Genomic DNA, 18772 nt, shown 5'->3' with positions numbered 1-18772 from the left:
AAGGTGAAAAAGATAACAAGAGACAAAGATGGACATTTCATAATGGTGAAGGGCACTGTACAACAAGAAGACATAACAGTCATCAATATTTATGCCCCCAATCAGGGAGCACCGAAATACACCAAGCAACTACTAACAGAACTAAAGGGAGAAATTGACCAAAACACAATTATACTAGGGGACTTAAATACATCATTGACAGCTATGGATAGATCATCCAAACAGAAAATAAATAACGAAATAGTAGCCCTAAATGACACATTAGATGAAATGGACATAATTGACATTTATAGAGCACTTCATCCTAAAACATCAGACTATACATTCTTTTCTAGTGTACATGGAACATTCTCAAGGATAGACCATATATTGGGACATAAAATCAGTCTCAACAAATTTAAGAAGATTGAAATCATACCATGCATATTCTCTGATCACAAGGCTTTGAAATTGATATCAACTGTAAAAAGAAAGCGGAAAAACACAAATACATGGAGATTAAACAACATACTTTTAAAGAAGGACTGGGTCAAAGAAGAAATTAGAGGAGAGATCAAAAGATACATAGAAACAAATGACAATGAAAATACATCCTACCAAAATTTTTGGGATGCAGCGAAAGCAGTTTTAAGAGGGAAATTTATCTCATTACAGGCCTATCTCAAGAAACAAGAAAACTCCCAAATAAATAACCTCATGTTACACCTTAAAGAACTAGAAAAAGAAGAACAAGTAAAACCCAAGGTCAGCAGAAGAAAGGAAATAACAAAAATTAGAGCAGAACTAAATGAAATAGAGAACAAAAAGACAATAGAAAAATTAATGTGACAAAGAGCTGGTTCTTTGAAAAGATTAACAAAATTGACAAACCCTTGGCTAGACTTACTAAGATAAAAAGAGAGAAGACACTGATTAACAAAATCAGAAACGTAAAATGGGAAGTTATCACGGACACCACAGAAATACAAAGGATCATCCAAGACTACTACGAAGGACTATATGCCACCAAATTCAACAACCTAGAAGAAATGGACAAGTTCTTAGAAACATATAGCCTTCCAAGGCTGAACCATGAAGAACTGGAAAATCTAAACAGACCGATCACCAGTAACGAAATTGAATCAGTCATCCAAAACCTTCCCAAAAGCAAAAGTCCGGGACCAGATGGCTTCACTAGTGAATTCTACCAAACCTTCAAAGAGGATCTAATACCAATTCTGCACAAACTCTTCCAGAAAATTGAAGAAGAGACAGTACTCCCTAACTCATTTTATGAGGCCAACATTACCCTGATACCAAAACCTGGTAAGGACAGCACAAAAAAAGAAAACTACAGACCAATATCTCTAATGAATACCGATGCAAAAATCCTAAACAAAATTCTAGCAAATCGAATACAACAATGCATTAAAAAGATTATTCATCATGACCAAGTGGGGTTCATCCCCGGGGCACAAGTATGGTTCAACATACGAATCCATCAATGTGATACATCACATAAACAAAATAAAGGACAAAAATCATATGATTATATCAATTGATGCAGAAAAAGCATTTGACAAGATACAACATCCATTTATGATTAAAACACTTAATAAAATGGGTATAGAAGGAAAATACCTTAACATAATAAAGGCCATATATGACAAGCCCTCTGCTAATCTCATAATTAATGGAGAAAAACTGAAGCCCTTTGCTCTACGTTCAGGAACACGACAGGGTGTCCCCTATCACCTCTGCTTTTCAACATAGTGTTGGAAGTCCTTGCCAGAGCAATCAGGCAAGAGAAAGAAATAAAAGGCATCCAAATTGGGAATGAAGAAGTTAAATTATCACTCTTTGCAGATGACATGATGCTATATATAGAAAACCCTAAAGACTCCACCAAAAAGCTATTAGAAACAATCAACGAATACAGTAAAGTTGCTGGCTACAAAATCAACGCACAAAAGTCCATTGCCTTCCTATATACTAACAATGAAATCTCAGAAAAAGAAATACAAAAAACAATTCCTTTTGCAATTGCAGCAAAAAGAATAAAATACCTAGGAATAAACTTAACCAAGGATGTGAAAGACCTATATGCTGAAAACTATAAGACATTTTTGAAAGAAATTGAAGAAGACACAAAAAAATGGAAAGACATTCCGTGCTCATGGATTGGAAGAATCAACATAGTTAAAATGGCCATATTACCCAAAGCAATATACAGATTCAATGCAATCCCCATCAAAATCCCAATGGCATATTTTAAAGAAATAGAACAAAAAATCATCAGATTTGTTTGGAACCACAAAAGACCCCGAATAGCCAAAGCAATCTTAAGGAAAAAGAACAATAATGGAGGTGTCACACTTCCTGACTTTGGCTTGTACTACAGGGCTACAATAATCAAAACAGCATGGTATTGGCAGAAAAACAGACACATAGACCAATGGAATAGAATTGAGAACCCAGAAATAAAACCACATAAATATGGACAGATAATTTTTGACAAAGAAGCTAAAAACAAACAATGGAGCAAAGACAGCCTCTTCAATAAATGGTGCTGGGAGAATTGGATAGCCACGTGCAAAAGAATGAAACTGGACTGCTATTTGTCACCATGTACCAAAGTTAATTCAAAATGGATCAAAGACTTAAGCATAAGACCTGACACAATAAACTGCATAGAAGAAAACATAGGTACTAAACTTATGGACCTTGGGTTCAAAGAGCATTTTATGAACTTGACTCCAAAGGCAATGGAAGTAAAAGCTAAAATAAACGAATGGGACTATATGAAACTTAAAAGCTTCTGCACAGCAAAAGAAACCATTGACAAAATAAAGAGGCCACCAACTGAATGGGAGAAGATTTTTGCAAACAGTGCCTCCGATAAGGGGCTAGTATCCAGAATATACAAGGAACTCATGCAACTCAACAACAAAAAACAAACAACCCAATTGAAAAATGGGCAGAGGACTTGAAGAGACATTTCTCCAAAGAGGACATACAAATGGCAAATAGACATATGAAAAAATGCTCAACATCACTAATCATCAGAGAAATGCAAATCAAAACCACAATGAGATATCACCTCACCCCAGTCAGAATGGCTATCATCAACAAGACAAATAGTAACAAATGTTGGAGAGGCTGTGGAGAAAAGGAACCCTCATACACTGTTGGTGGGAATGCAGACTGGTGCAGCCGTTATGGAAGGCAGTGTGGAGGTTCCTCAAAGAATTACGAATAGAATTGCCATATGACCCAGCAATCCCTCTCCTGGGTATCTACCCAAAAATCTGAAAACATTTAGAGATAAAGACACGTGTGCTCCAATGTTCATTGCAGCTTTGTTTATGGTGGCCAAGACATGGAAACAACCAAAATGTCCTTCGATAGATGAATGAATAAAGAAGTTGTGGTATATATACACAATGGAATACTATTCGGCAGTAAGAAAAGATGATATAGGAACATTTGTGACAACATGGATGGATCTTGAGAGAGTAATGCTGAGCGAAACAAGTCAGACAGAAAAAGCAGAGAACCATGTGATTTCACTGATATGTGGTATATAAACCAAAAACAACAAAAGAACAAGACAAACAAATGAGAAACAGAAACTCATAGACACAGACAATAGTTTAGTGGTTGCCAGAGGGTAAGGGGGGTGGGGGGTGGGGGGTGGGAGATGAGGGTAAGGGGGATCGAATATATGGTGATGGAAGGAGAACTGATTCTGGGTGATGAACACACAATGGGATTTATAGATGATGTAATACAGAATTGTACACCTGAAATCTATGTAATTTTACTAACAATTGTCACCCCAATAAATTTAATAAAATAAAATTTAAAAAAAAAATACGAACAATAAAATGGCAATAACTATATATCTATCAACAGTTACTTTCAGTGTAAATGGATTAAATGCTCCAATCAAAAGATAGGCTGAATGAATGAATAAGAAAACAAGATCCTTACATATGCTGCCTACAAGAGACTCACTTCAGATCGAAAGATACACACAGACTGAAAGTAAAGGGATGGAAAAAGATATTTTATGAAAATGGAAACAAACAAAAAAGCTGGGGTAGCAATATTTATACCAGACAAAATAGATACACTTTAAAACAAAGACTATAACAAGAGACAAAGAAGGACCTAGTAACCTCACTTCTGGATACTTATCCAAAGATACCCAAAACACTACTTCGAGGGGACATGCTCATCCATATGTTCATTAAAGCATTATTTACAATAGCCAAGCTATGAAGGCAACCTGGGTGTCCCTGAATGGATGAATGGATAAAGAAAAGGTGGGGGGTTATCACATTGTGAGGGGTGTAAATGTCTAAATATTACATTGTTTTGTATACCTGAATCTAATTTAAAAAAAGAAAGAAAAGAAAAGGTGGTACATATATACATTGGAATATTACTCAGCCTTAAAAAATAATGACTCTTGCCATCTGCAACAACACGGACAGGCCTAGAGGACATTATGCTGACTGTAGTAAGTCAGACAGTGAAAGACAAATGTCATATGATTTCACTTGTAAGTGGAATCTAAAGACCAAAATAAACACACAAACAAAACAGAAACAAACTCATAGATACACAGATACACAGAACAGTTTGATCGTTGCCAGATAGAAGGGGGGTTGGGAGTGGGTGAAAAAAGGAAGGAATTAAGAAGTACAAATTGGTTGTTACACAGTAGTTATGAGGATGTAGAGTATAGCATAAAGAATATAGTCAATAATATTGTAATAACTATGTATGGTGTCATAATGCTACTAGATTTGTTGGAGTGATAGATGGGAAGGGATTGGGGGACAGGGTGTAAAAGGTGAAGGGATTAAGAATTACAAATTGGTAGTTATAAAATAGCCATGGGGAAATAAAGCATATGGAATATAGTTGGTAATATGGTAATAACTATGTATAGTGCCGGGTGGGTACTAGTCAGGAAGATCGCTTTGTAAATTATATAAATGTCTAACCCTTATGCTTTACACCTGAAATTAATATAAAATAACATTCAATGTCAACTGTAATTGAAAATTTTAAAAAGGGAGGAAATAAGTGAAGAGGAATAAGAGGTTGAAATTTCCAGGTATAAAACAAATGAGTCATGGAGATGTAATGTACAGCATTGGGAATATAATCAATAATACTGTGATAGCATGTTACAGTGTCCGATGGTCGCTGGACTTATCATGGTGATTGCTTCTTTAGATATATAAATGTTGAATAACTATGGTATACACCTGAAACTAATAAAATATTGTATGTTAGCTATATTTTAATTAAAAATTTTTAAAAATACAGTTTTCTTTTTTCTTTTTTTGTGTGTGTATGTGGAGAAGTGGGGGAGAGGAAGGAAAGGGGAAAGTAGCCACAGAGAAGAAAAAATGTCACTAAGATCATCTCTGGTAACAAAATAATTTAAAATATATATGTGTATATATATGCTCATATAATGTACACATGTAGGTGTGTATATATAGGTTTACATATATATATATATGAATATTTACATTTCCCACCTTGAAACTACTTATTCTTTATTTCACAAAGTGCTTACCTAAACCATTGAATGTTGGTATGAGGCATGGACTCCAAAATATAATCCCATCTAGAAGCCCACTTGATATTTTTGCTTTCCTAAAACAAAAATATAAAATCATATGGCCAAACTTTAACTGAACTTTTGCTGGTTATAATACTAAACAGACAGATAATTTATCCTCCATTCTTTACTTCTAACTTCATGAAATCATGAGATCCACCAGCCATTTTTATCTTACTTTATTTACTGATATTCTACCTCACTTTGGAAAGAGACTACAGAGAAAATAATTTTAGTTTACTTCTGCTCAACAGAAATGCACCTTTTTGTGACTCTTTTTCTGTAACTCTAAATCCACCCCATACTTCATTTCATTTTGTCCGTACCACGTTGTCATCTTAATTGCAACTTTCAAAGGTACACAAAGACATATGTAATGAGAGTCACTGTAGTCTTGCTTGTAAATTTAAAAACCTAGAAAGAACCAAACATGCCCACCTGAATAGGAATAAACTATGGTAATCCATGCTAAGAAATACTATGTAACCATTAAAAGAATTAAGCGAATCTATAGGTGATGACATGTTTATGAAATAGCATTAAGTGAGAAAAAAAGTGCAAAGATTCCATAGGAAGAGTCCATTGTCCCCCCCAAAATAATATACATATGTTTTGGATGCAAACATCCTTCTGTAAGAATAAATAAGAAAAAATAATGGTTATACTTTTGGAGGGAGAGGCAAGGAATTAGGGATGGTAAGGGAAGGGAGAATTTTACTTACACCTTTTCTATATGCTTTGAAGTCTTCACCATATACAAGTATCAATATTATTATTTAAATTGAACTAAAAGTCAACTTGCTGCACTGCAACCCACCAACTCCACCTCCTGCAAATAGGTTTATTATTGGGGTATTTTGTTTAATTATAAAACACTGTTCAACTTAAGTCATCATGTCTTATTGAATACACTAATATTTTACATTTTTGTATGTTAAGTATTTTGAGATGTTATAGCAACAAGTTTATAAAAGACGTTTGGTTTTTAAGTATTATAGTTTCAGTACTGAATAAAAAACAAAAAAATACTATTACCAATCAAGCTGTTTCTGCTGATGTCTGATCAAATTCAAACTGTCAATAGCTTTCTTATAAAATATCCCCCAAAATAATGATCTTAACTGGCAATCTTCAATAAACAACTTAAACCATACATGCAGTTATTACCCCTCAAATCTATGACATGTTCTTAACAAAAGGAAAATGCTGGTACAGATTGACTAAGTTGATTGAAATGACTTATTTAAAATTGGGTGTCTTTGGGTGTTTTTTTCTGAAGTTTGGGGTACGTTGTAAAGAAAGTCATGTACACTGCTTTAAAAATAAAACCCAAATGATAGGTTTTAATTTAAATGGGTTTTAATTAAACATTAGATTTTAGTCAAAACCTGCTGACCAGGTAATCATGGTTAACATTACCAGTGACAGGGCAGGTTGACATGTGCCTCCTGATGTGAGGTATCACTTCTGCGTATTCCTGCCAAGAATGAATGGCCTGAGGCTGATCATGAAGAATCATCAGACAGGCCCAGGCTGATGTTGTTCCTACAGAATGTAAAGTCTGTACTCTAAAAATGTTAATGGTATGAAAGACAGAGAAAGACTAAAGAACTGGTCTAGACTGGAGGAGACCAAAATCTAAACACAACATGTAATCTTGGAAAGGATAATAAACCAGAAAAGGAAAAAGTGACAATGTTGGCCAGCTGGTGAAAATTTGAATGAATTTGGATCGTATGGTAATGTGACACCAATATTGATCCCTGATTTGGAGGACTGAATACTATTAGGTTGGTGCAAAAGTAATTGTGGTTGTAAAGGTTAAAAGTAATTGCAAAAAGCGCAATTACTTTTGCACCAAACTAATAGTTATGTAGGAAAGTGAGCTTGTTTGGGGGAAGGACACTCTGGAGTGTTTAGGGGTGACAGGACATTCAGCTCTCAAAGATTCCAAGGAAGACCAATGATGATGGACACACAGGGAGAAGAGTGAACAATGGAGCAAATGAGGTAAATGTTAACAATTGGAGCATCTGGATAAAGGGACTATGGGAGTTCTTTGTATTGTTCTCACACTTCTTCTATCGCTTGAAATTGTTTCAAAATAAATTATTTTTAAAAACCTACAAGGAAATCAGAATTTATATAACTGATAAATCCAAGCATAAATATTCATTGCATGAAAAGACTTACCTTAACCATTCTATTAAAATATTGTTCCTATTCATTGCCTTAAGCAAGTTAACTCATCAAGCTTAAAAAAGATGCTTTCAAATATGCACTATAACGTTTGGATTTTAAATACAAAGAGAACCTTGAAAATCTGCAGTTGTTAAAACAAGTAGTTTTTGCACCCAACATTGCCATCTGCTGGAAATAATAGGCCATAATATATATTACTCTTACCTAAGAAAATAAGAAATTATTTTAAAATCCTAAGGCACATTTGAGAACAAAATGACAAATTCAAAAAAGTTAACTAAGTGGTGGAACCTATTTTTAATCCACTTAAAATGAATTAGAGTTTCAAAATCTTTTATAAGACAACAATTCTCAAAATATCACATAAGGTAAACAGGTCTTTAATGTTGTTTATAATGGAGTCACACGCAGTAAAAGCAGAAATATAGGATTTCTTGATTCATGACACAATAATATCCCATAATAGGTTTCACTCAGTAAAAATACAGTCTCAAAGAATCAAGCCAACAGGCAACTTGAGCTTCTTCTATCCGGTTGCTTTTAACAGAGGGAGCAGCACCCCCTAGTGGCCATAATGAAAACGTGTGGGGATCCTCCTGGCGTTTAGCAGCATAGTATAATGTCGGTCGTCGTGCAGTGCACTGGGAGACCCACACAATGAATTAAGAACTTCCAAATGCCCCCATCCAATATTCGTGTGAGTGAAAAACTACTTATGACTATCTGCTCCTATATTCTAACTTCACTTTACAGCTAAACAAAGTTTTTTACAGTTTTAATATACATTGGTTTTTTCCCCCAGGAAAGGAACTACCATGTCAACTGAGGGAAAATGGTACTATGTTTGGCTTGAAACTTTACCAAAATTGACCAACATTTTCAGAAAGTCATGGCATCACTTGGAAAGATGTGGTATTTGAGCCAGGGAGGTAAACATTCTTTTATCCATCTGTATTCATAGGTTTCACGTTTACAATGATGACACACACAGGTGAATGGCTCTGATGGCTGAAATATATATTTATTTTATTAAAAGTTACTCTCTTTTTTCACTGTGCTGTACACCTGAAACTAATATGATATTATATGTCAACTATTCTTTAATAAAAAAGAAAAAAAGTATCTTGCAAAAAAGTTTATTTTTATTTCTCCTTTATATTATAATTAGGGTGCTATATTGATCTTTGTAGTAACTATGTGTATAGACAGGTTTAATTAACTAGTATCTATTAATATAATTTTATAATAGTAAAGGAAGAATTACAAAACATTTGTTATTAAAAGAGGATATCATTCTAATGGGGTTGAGAACTACAGATCCAGTTCAACTCTCTCAACTTATTTATTGTGAGGAAACTGAGGTCCAGGGAGGAAAATGAACCTGCTCAAGGTCACAGTACGAATTTGAGACAAACCAGCACCAAAATTTTCAGATTTTCAATCCATACTGCCTGAAAATAAGGAATGCATTTTGAAAAAAAAAAAAAAGGCAGCTATACGAATATACCCCAGCACCTAACAGCTGGCACATAGAGTACATTTATTGTCTGTTGATGAATGAATAACCAAATGAAAAAAACTTGTTTCAATCAGACAGGTTTATTCACTGTTCCCCATACACACCGCACACATTCTTACCTGGAAAGCCCTACCAATGGTTCCTCTCCCAAATCCTAAAATCCAGGCCTCTTAACTCAGTCTATGGGCCTTCTCACAAAGCCTCACACACCTCTATCCCTTCTATCCAAATCATCTTCAGCATCCTTCAAGGCCCCTCCCTTATAAAACTTTCTTGGCCAATTCACCCACCATAATTCTTTCCCATTCTAAACTCATACCATGTATTAAAGAGGCTATGTTAAGAGCCTGGATTTTTTCTTAATTCATTTTTTAAAATTTATTGGGGTGACAATTGTTAGTAAAATTACATAGATTTCAGGTGTACAATTCTGTATTACATCATCTGTAAATCCCATTGTGTGTTCACCACCCAGAGTCAGTTCTCCTTCCATCACCATATATTTGATCCCCCTTACCCTCATCTCCCACCCCCCGCCCCCCTTACCCTCTGGTAACCACTAAACTATTGTCTGTGTTTATGAGTTTCTGTTTCTCATTTGTTTGTCATGTTCTTTTGTTGTTTTTGGTTTATATACCACATATCAGTGAAATCACATGGTTCTCTGATTTTTCTGTCTGATTTATTTCGCTCAGCATTACACTCTCAAGATCCATCCATGTTGTCACAAATGTTCCTATATCATCTTTTCTTACCGCCGAATAGTATTCCATTGTGTGAGCCTGGATTTTGCAATCAAACTAATGTAGGTTTATAATCCTTTACATTTGTGACCTTGGGCAAATGACTTTACCTCTATGCGTCTCAGTTTTATTTTCTATAAAATGAAGATTTGAAATAGTACCTGCCTTTAGAGAACTTTGTGAGAAATAAAATTAAACTAGATACTTTATAAAAAATTCCCATGCTAGGCATATAATAGGCACTCAATAAATATTTGTCATATAAATGGGTGAATAAAAGGTCTTCACTCAAATGTTAATCTTTATTACCCTTCCTCAATGACTTCTGAACAAAACTGTTAAAAAACTCCAAACTTTATACCTATTTGGGAACATGTATAATTTTCTGAAAACATAAAGTGCACAAGATGCTTAATTAAAAAGCAAAAAGACAAAACTTTTTAAACTAAGAATTACTGTATTGCCTCTGAACCTTTCTGTGACCAGGGCTCAGGCCCACAACTCCAATGATCACAGGCTCTGTGCCCAACCAGCACTTTGCAGGTGGCTGCACTAAGATGGTAGAGGCCAGGAAGATGGAGCTCACAACCAAGTGGCTATTTATTTAATTATCTACTTACTTATTTTTATACTTTCCAGTTTGCAATTAGCAAATAATCTGTGGGGTGATGCTTTGCCACTATGAAAATAACCAGTTTCCCCAACATTCATTCACCTACAATTTTAATATCCATTGATAACATTGACCTGAATCAATTATTTAATTGGAGGGTGAAAAAATAGTGATTTTTCAATTTTTGTCATTCCCACTGAAGCAATTCAATAAATGATGATTAGGTACTCAGTTAGTTGACAAAATTATTCATAACCCATAATGTAGTTTAAGTTATTTTGTAGCTACATTTACCAACATATAGAGCTTTGTTTCTCATTTGTCCATTGAAATTTCAGACTATTTTATGTTATCAGTTCAATAGCATTTTGTGAGCCACTCTAAGACACAACAACTATGCACACCTGGGATACCTAAAGTGGAATCAGCAGTGCGATATAAATGTTACTCCAGAAGAGAACTCCATAGTCAAATATGGTTGTCAAATGCTGAGTGAGACTCAGTCAAAAGGTTTCTGTATTAAGAGACGTTTAAATAACTTACTAATATGCTTTGTGAAGCTGAGAAAGGAGACAGCAGAAAGTAGCATTTTCCAAACTTATTTGACTACTGTTCTAAGGAATGCACTTTGGAAAATATTGATATATACAATTATTACTGGATTAAAAAAGCATTTTCAATCCAAGACAGAAAATAAAGAAATAGTACCATTAGAGATATACATCACCACTCCTCCTTGCACCTCACCCTCCAACTAAAACAGCAATTTTCTAGTGTTCAGGTACAGAATATTGTGGCTTGGTGCGTCCTCACTGCTTAATTCTACTCTCTGCATGCATGAACTACTGTTGTATAAGACATCTGTAAATCAAGTGCTCCTGTATCTGAGAGAAGGAATAGGAAACACTGTGTATCTACTATGGGCTAGGCACTGTGTTAAATATTTTATATGTAGGTTCACTTATCTCCAACAGCAATCACATGAGGTGACTATTTTATCCCCATTTTTATAGATCAGGAAATATAGGCTCAAAGTAACTTGCCCAAGTTCCCACAGCTAGTAAATGTCAAAGCCAGGATTGAAACTGAGGTATGTCTGGTTCTTTCCATTGTGCCACTTCTGGAAGCCAAGGGACTTCTAAGCACTCTAAATGAGTTTCACTGGGAAAGAGAAATTCCCTCTTCTGGTATAGCTTTCAGGATTTAGACTTGACTACTAAGAAACAAAGGGTTAAGACCTAACCCTACATAAAGTGATTCCCCAAATTCTCCCAGTTGGTATAGGGGCATCTGACCTTGTTCTTCAGATGCCCCTTGCTCTTTTGAGAGCAACACTTGCTTCCTAACAGGCAGACATACCACTAACGCCTTACCTCGTAGGCTCCAGGTATAAATCTGAACTTCAATTTAGATGTGCTTTCCCTTGGCTTTTATTGTAAACATAGGATTCCCTACATTTAAATTTTAAATAGCCAAACTATTTTGTGATAAAACTATTTTAAGTGATAAAAATCTACAAGGGCTTCAGCCCTTCAATCAACTTCTAGTAACAGCTTAGACTTTGAATAGTATTCTCAACCATTAGGGAAATTTTAATTTCTTCAGGGTGTATTTCATTCCTTTCCACCAGAGTACATTTCTGTATTTCATCCAGAGATTATAAAACTGGACTATACTTATTGGACTAGTAAATTGACTGTTTTCACCAATTGTACTTTGGGTAAACTGCAGGATGTAGGATCAAATAATCCTGACCTCTAGCTTGGATGATTCAAAGTACACACACACGTTTCTAACATAAACGTTTCTCATTTTCTTTACAGTAACTCTGTAGGCAGAAGATATAATAGACCTTTAATACAGAAAGCCAGAATGGTATAGTGGGAAAACTATGAGTTTTGGGGCCAGACAGACCTGAGTTTGAATATCATTTTCACCTCCTGCTAGCTATGATCCTGAGAAAATTACTTCAGCTCACTGGGCTTCAGTATCCTCGTTTATAAAATGGAGATAACCACTATAGGTGATACATAGGGACAGAAGCAAGGCATCCCCAATCTGGAATTGCTTTCAGAAAAAGATTAGGAAAAAACATGTTATAATGGCTGTTCAGGCCATCTATAGAAATGACACAAACCAAGCACAATTTGTAAATGTTTGAAGAGATTTGACATCTAATCCTAAATAAGGTGATTAGGGTATAGTCTCAGGAAAGCACATTTAAAGCTATAAGAAATAAGCCTTCGACAAAATCAAGTATAACCAAAGCTGAATCCAAAAAAAAAAAAAAATAGTCTTAAAAAAAAACTAAAAAGAGAAATACATAGATCTACATAGTTATAAAAGGTTTTCCTTATAAAAAGGAAAGCCCCAAAGTTGGTGAAGCACCTCTAATATTGTCCACAGCTAAGACTACCTAACCCATGAATACAAACATCTGGTCCATGGGCAAGTGTAGCACTAGAGTGCCATGAAAACCATCTTTTAATACCTCACTTCCCTTTGCTCTGGGGTCCTATGTCCACCAAGCAACTTTCTATTTATTCTATTTATATTTGCTTTTTCATATATTTTTGTTATAGGCATATGTAGCTAACCAGCTAACATGAATGTTATGGTCCACTATACATTTCTATTTCTCCATATAAATTAATAAATTGATATTCTAATAAATTAATACATTGGACCCTTAGGAGTTTGCCTAGTATAAATCTATCTCCCTTTGGTATACTCACAGAATTAAAATTCTGAAACAAGATTTTAAAAGATTGACAAAAACCTAGTTTTGCTGAGTGTGTGAGGTAATAGCAGATCCTCAGGCTTAGCAACTTTTCTGAAAAATAATTTAGCAATGGGTTATCAAAACGTGTATACCCTTTTACCTAAATAATCTTACTTCTAGGAATTTAATTCTAGGAGATAATCACACAAGTAAAAAATAAGGATGTTCATTAAAGCACTGTTTTTAATAGTTAAAAATTAGACATTTAGGAAAATCTGAAAACATTTATCCATAAAAACATATGTGTTCCAATGTTCATTGCAGCTTTATTTACCATGGCCAAGACATGGAAACAACCAAAGTGTCCTTTGATAGATGAATGGATAAAGAAGTTGTGGTACATACGCATAATGGAATACTACTCTGCCATAAGAAAAGATGAAATAGTGCCATTTGCGACAACATAGATGGATCTTGAGAATGCTAAGTGAAATAAGTCAGACAGAAAAAGTTGAGAACCATAAGTCAGACAGAAAACGTCGAGAAGGTTATTGATGTGCACTTCTTTCTTTTTATTTTTGTAACCCCAGCGTCAGGAACGTAATATGTGCTTATTAAGTATTTGTAGGATACGCATATTCTGATTTCACTGATTTCACTGAAATGTGGTATATAAAACTGAAAAACAACAAAAGAACAAGACAAACAAATGAAGAAACAAAAACTCATAGACACAGACAATAGTTGAGTGGTTACCAGAGGGTAAGTGAGGAGGGAGGTGGTAGATGAGGGTAAAGGGGATCAAATATATGGTGACTGAAAGAGAACTGACTCTGGGTGGTGAACACACAATGTGATATATAGGTGATGTGTTACAGAATTGTATACCTGAAATCTGTGTAACCTTACCAACAATTGTCACCCCAATAAACTTTAATTTTTAAAAAAAAAGACATTTGAGTTATTTTTATCAATACGGCACTAAGTCAATTATGACCAGTATATTAAATGTACTATGCACGCAGTAAAAAGAAAGGTGTAGCTCTACAATTATTGACAAGGAAAGATGTCCATGACATAGACATTAAGTGAAAATAGCACATGCAATGTCCCATTTGTACAAAGCTGTATACTTCTTAGCACCATGTGCAGTGTTTCCCTAGTATGTTCTACAGAACATTATATCCTCATGAATTCTGCCATGGTCTATAAAATGCACATTATAATCACCTTCTGAAAATTCACAATGCTTTCTAACATACTGAATAAATACTCTTGAAACCATCGTGTTAACATTGTTTAACCTAACATTATCCAGAGTAACCTCATCATAGAATCCTTTTTTCACATAAGACTTTTTAAAATACCAAGCAAATATAAAATAAAATAAAATAAATCAAATATGAAGCAACTAGTTTCCAGAAAACCCTCTGGGAAGCACAAGCATTAGAGAGCTGATACATGATCCATCAGAATGTTAATAGCCAGTTTGTTTGTCCATTTACCTACCAAAAATACTCCCTATCTTTATAAAAATAGTGATTTATGAAAGGAAAAATTCCAGCTGTACAAACAATGACTTATATTGAGGACCTACTATTTGTCAGGCTAAGGGCTTTATATATTCTGAAAATGAGGATGAAATGACATGAGAAGAAATCATGCCTCAGAGAGCACATGACTTACCTTGGCTCATGCAGGTAGTAAGTGGCCAAGCCTTAATTTAACTACAGGTCAATATGTGTGCTCTTCTCACTACACTACACTCTGTCTCTTCCACAAGATATTCTTCCTTTAAGGTTCCATTTGAGTAGCCAGCCAGCCTGCCAGCCTGCCAACACCAGGCGTGGGCACCCCTGTGATCTCCCGTGTACCTCTTTCAAACCTCAATATGAAGTAGGAGAAAGTAAAGTACCTACTACATTACTTGAAATGTAGTAGATTTAATACAGCAATTCCTTTATTGATTGTCCTTTGAATAGTTTTAACATAAAGAACTTACTTACTTTGAGATCTTAGCTATGTTATACAACTTTAAACTGCTGAAAAATATTAAAAATACTTTAATATTAATGAAATATATGATATTTATATACTTGATTTGGAAAAAAGTTAGGTGATGACATGGAATACTTACTTCAAATTTCACAGAGTAAGTGTAGGTTATATTCAACTTATCTGTATATTCTCCAGGAATTTCCATAGGGGGTCCATTACAAGTTAGGCAGTTTTCATCCGAATGCTTATAGCTAAAGAAAGAGAGAGAAAAAATGGAGAGAGGGGAATTTTTATATCAAACCGACATTGTAAATTTCCAATTCATAGTGCTTCAAGCATGTAACAATATCAGACTGAAAAAATAGGCATTTAATTATATTCTGAATTTTAAAACTTCTTATGATTTAAAATACTTTTGTTGTTAAATGTCCCTAACAACCAAATGAGACCCAATATACTGCACAAAATGTAATATTTAAGTATCTTCTCTTTGCCTGTGGATAGATTTGTGGGGTTTTTTAAATCTATTAGCAAATGGCTTTATTTTTCATCTTTCATCTCACTCTCTTCGATATACTAAGTAACTGACCTTGTAACCTTAGCTTTAGGGTTAAAAAATCAAATAAATGAAGCAGAAATCACATTTATAAACACCCAGAAATTTGAGGGCCTACTGTGTGTAAAATGCCATGCTTAGCAATGAAAGGTACTGAGGACGTAATCTATGTAAGCCTTTTGTGTTTGAAGAAGAGAATGGTTATTAAAAACAAGATAGAAAGCAGAAACTAAAAACATTTGAAACTAGACAGGATTGATGAAGCTAACAAATGACTAGCCAGTAATAAAGAGATTCTTATTAAATCACTTGAAAAGTAGAAGAGGAATAAAGGGGAGAGAGAAAAATCAAATGGAGAAACAGTGATGCTCTAGGTTCTCAACATACAATTTATCTCTTGGCTTCTGTCTAAAGAATAATATGTTATCTCAACAAGTATATGCACAATAAAACCATTTGCTCACAACTGTGAAGGTTATTGATGTGCACTTCTTTCTTTTTATTTTTGTAACCCCAGCGTCAGGAACATAATATGTGCTTATTAAGTATTTGTAGGATATACATATTCTATTTAAAGCCAAAATACATTATGAATTAAAGAAATAATAATTGTTAAGGCTACAGATCAAAACGTAACACTAAAGAGAAAGATTGAATTACTGCAATGCATATCAAGGTTTACTGTTTAAGTATGGGCCTTAAACCCAGTATAGGAAATACCTGCATTTCGTATGAGAGAGATTATGCAGCAAAAACTGTGTTAAGATCTCTAATCAAGATGGAAGACATATTTTAAAACACTGACCTTACATATGGGTTGTATAAGGCCTTATAAGCCATTTTCAGAATGTTGGCTTTTACTCAAAATGAGATGGGAACTCACCAGAAGTTCTGACAAAAGGATTGACATGAAATGACATTTTAAAAGGAATGCTCTGAATGCTGTATTGAGAACAGACTGCTAGAAGAAAAGTGTGGCAGCGGGGAGACCAGCCACGTTTTTGCAATAATCCAGGTGAGATATAATGATGTCTTAGACCAGGTGATAGTGGTAAAGCTGATGAGAATTGATGGATTCTGAATATGTTGTGAACATAGAGCCACGTGATCTGCCAAAGGTTTGGACTGGATATAGGGCATGAGTGAAGAATGATAAAGAGGAATCAAAGGTGATGCCTTGGTCCTGGGGCCTGAGCAATTGGAAGGATGCAGTTGCCATCTGCTGAGATGGAGAAGACAACAGGAAAAGCAGGTTTGGAAGGAAGATTAGAAGTTCATTTTGGGGCCTGTTAAGTTTGAAATGCCTATTAAACATATTAAAGTGGATATAACAATTAGACAGCTAAATATATAAGTCTACAGATCTAAGAGTCATCGTGGTGTCTAACACCATGAGACAGGATAAGATCACCAAGGAGTGAGTATAAATAAAGAAGATAAAAAGTTCAAAGACTGAGTCCTGAGGCCCTCTAACATTAAGAGTTTGGAGAAAAGCGACCAGTGAGACAGGAGAAAACCAGGAAAGTATGGCAACCCAAAAGCCAAATGAAGTAAGTGTTTTAAGGAAAAAGATGATCATGACATTTAAAAAAAATCCAATTAAAAATTGGGCAGAGGACCTAAATAGACATTTCTCCAAAGATATAAAGATGGCCAACAGTCATATGAAAAGATGCTCAACATCATCACTAATCATCAGGGCAATGCAAATCAAAACTACAATGAGATATCACCTTGTACCTGTCAGATTGTTTATTATCAAAAATAGAACAAATAACTGTTGGTGAGGATTTGGAGACAAAGGAAACCTTGTGCTCTGTTGATGGCAATGCAAATTGGTGCAGTCACTATGGAAAACACTATGGAGAGTCCTCAAAAAATTAAAAATAGAACTACCATACTACCAAGCAATTTCACTTCTGGTATTTATCCAAAGAAAACAAAAACCTTAACAGAAAATGATATACCCCCACATGTTCATTGCAGTATTATATATAATAGCTAAGATATGAAGGTATGGAAGCATCCATGAATGAATGGATAAAGAAGATGTGATAGCAATTAAAGAAGAGAATTAGGATACCCTCAGTAAGTCTATTCTCTTCCAGATCTGTCAATTCTTCCTCACTTTACATGGTATTCAGATGCTTACTATATGCTAAAGGGAATAAAATTGCCTATTTGATTTTTCAAACTGTATGTCTAAGGTTATAGCACATGTGAATCCTAAAAATGAAAATTCTAATTGAGAAGTTCTACATTTTGAATTAATCTTAATTTAATGGCGCTAATTAAAAAGATATTCTGTAATTACCTTTTGGGATCAACTCTAGCAGCAACCAACCTTGCAATACCCCAATTTGTTTCACTCTCCCTGTGATATGTAATAGTAATAGCAACATGGTTGAAGAGGTAGAAAGTATTATTTTTGTTGAATTCAGACTGCAAAAAAATAAAGGATTTTTTTTTAAAAGTTTAAACTTTTCCTAGAAACTAAACTATATAAAATTGAGACTTCTTAAAAAACTGATTTATAAATTAAGCATAGTGAAGAATAAATGTATTTTTTAAGATTAAAACTGTAGTCATGAGCAGTTGGTTTAAAATTAAGATGTTAGTTAAATCTATAGTCTTAAACAATTGTTACAAATGAATAATACTGAAAAACTGTAAAATTCATAAATGCATGTATCTCTGAATTTTTAACCATACAAAACTATGATGTAACACAAATAAACTGGTAAAATATTATCAATATATCAAGTTTAAGTATATCAAACATGTGGGCTTTATTTA

The 18772-nt window shown here is 34.4% G+C and overlaps 1 protein-coding gene across 1 annotated transcript in view; it reads right to left on the bottom strand.

Moving 5' to 3' along the window:
• LOC109436229 (transmembrane 9 superfamily member 2) overlaps positions 1–18394 on the bottom strand; it is a 29532-nt gene extending 11138 nt beyond the window's left edge. The window contains exons 1-3 of the mRNA XM_074323320.1: positions 18291–18394; positions 15560–15671; positions 5579–5658 (exon numbers count right to left, since the gene is read on the bottom strand). Of these exons, the coding sequence (XP_074179421.1) occupies positions 5579–5658; positions 15560–15625 (146 nt within the window). The 5' untranslated portion in view covers positions 15626–15671; positions 18291–18394. The remainder of the gene's footprint in view (positions 1–5578; positions 5659–15559; positions 15672–18290) is intronic.
• Positions 18395–18772: the final 378 nt, after the last annotated feature.

This window comes from Rhinolophus sinicus, chromosome X (assembly GCF_036562045.2).
Source record: "Rhinolophus sinicus isolate RSC01 chromosome X, ASM3656204v1, whole genome shotgun sequence".
NCBI classification, from domain to species: Eukaryota; Metazoa; Chordata; class Mammalia; order Chiroptera; family Rhinolophidae; genus Rhinolophus; species Rhinolophus sinicus.
Note: the sequence above shows the minus strand (reverse complement) of the source record. Positions and strands in the feature narration are given on the sequence as shown.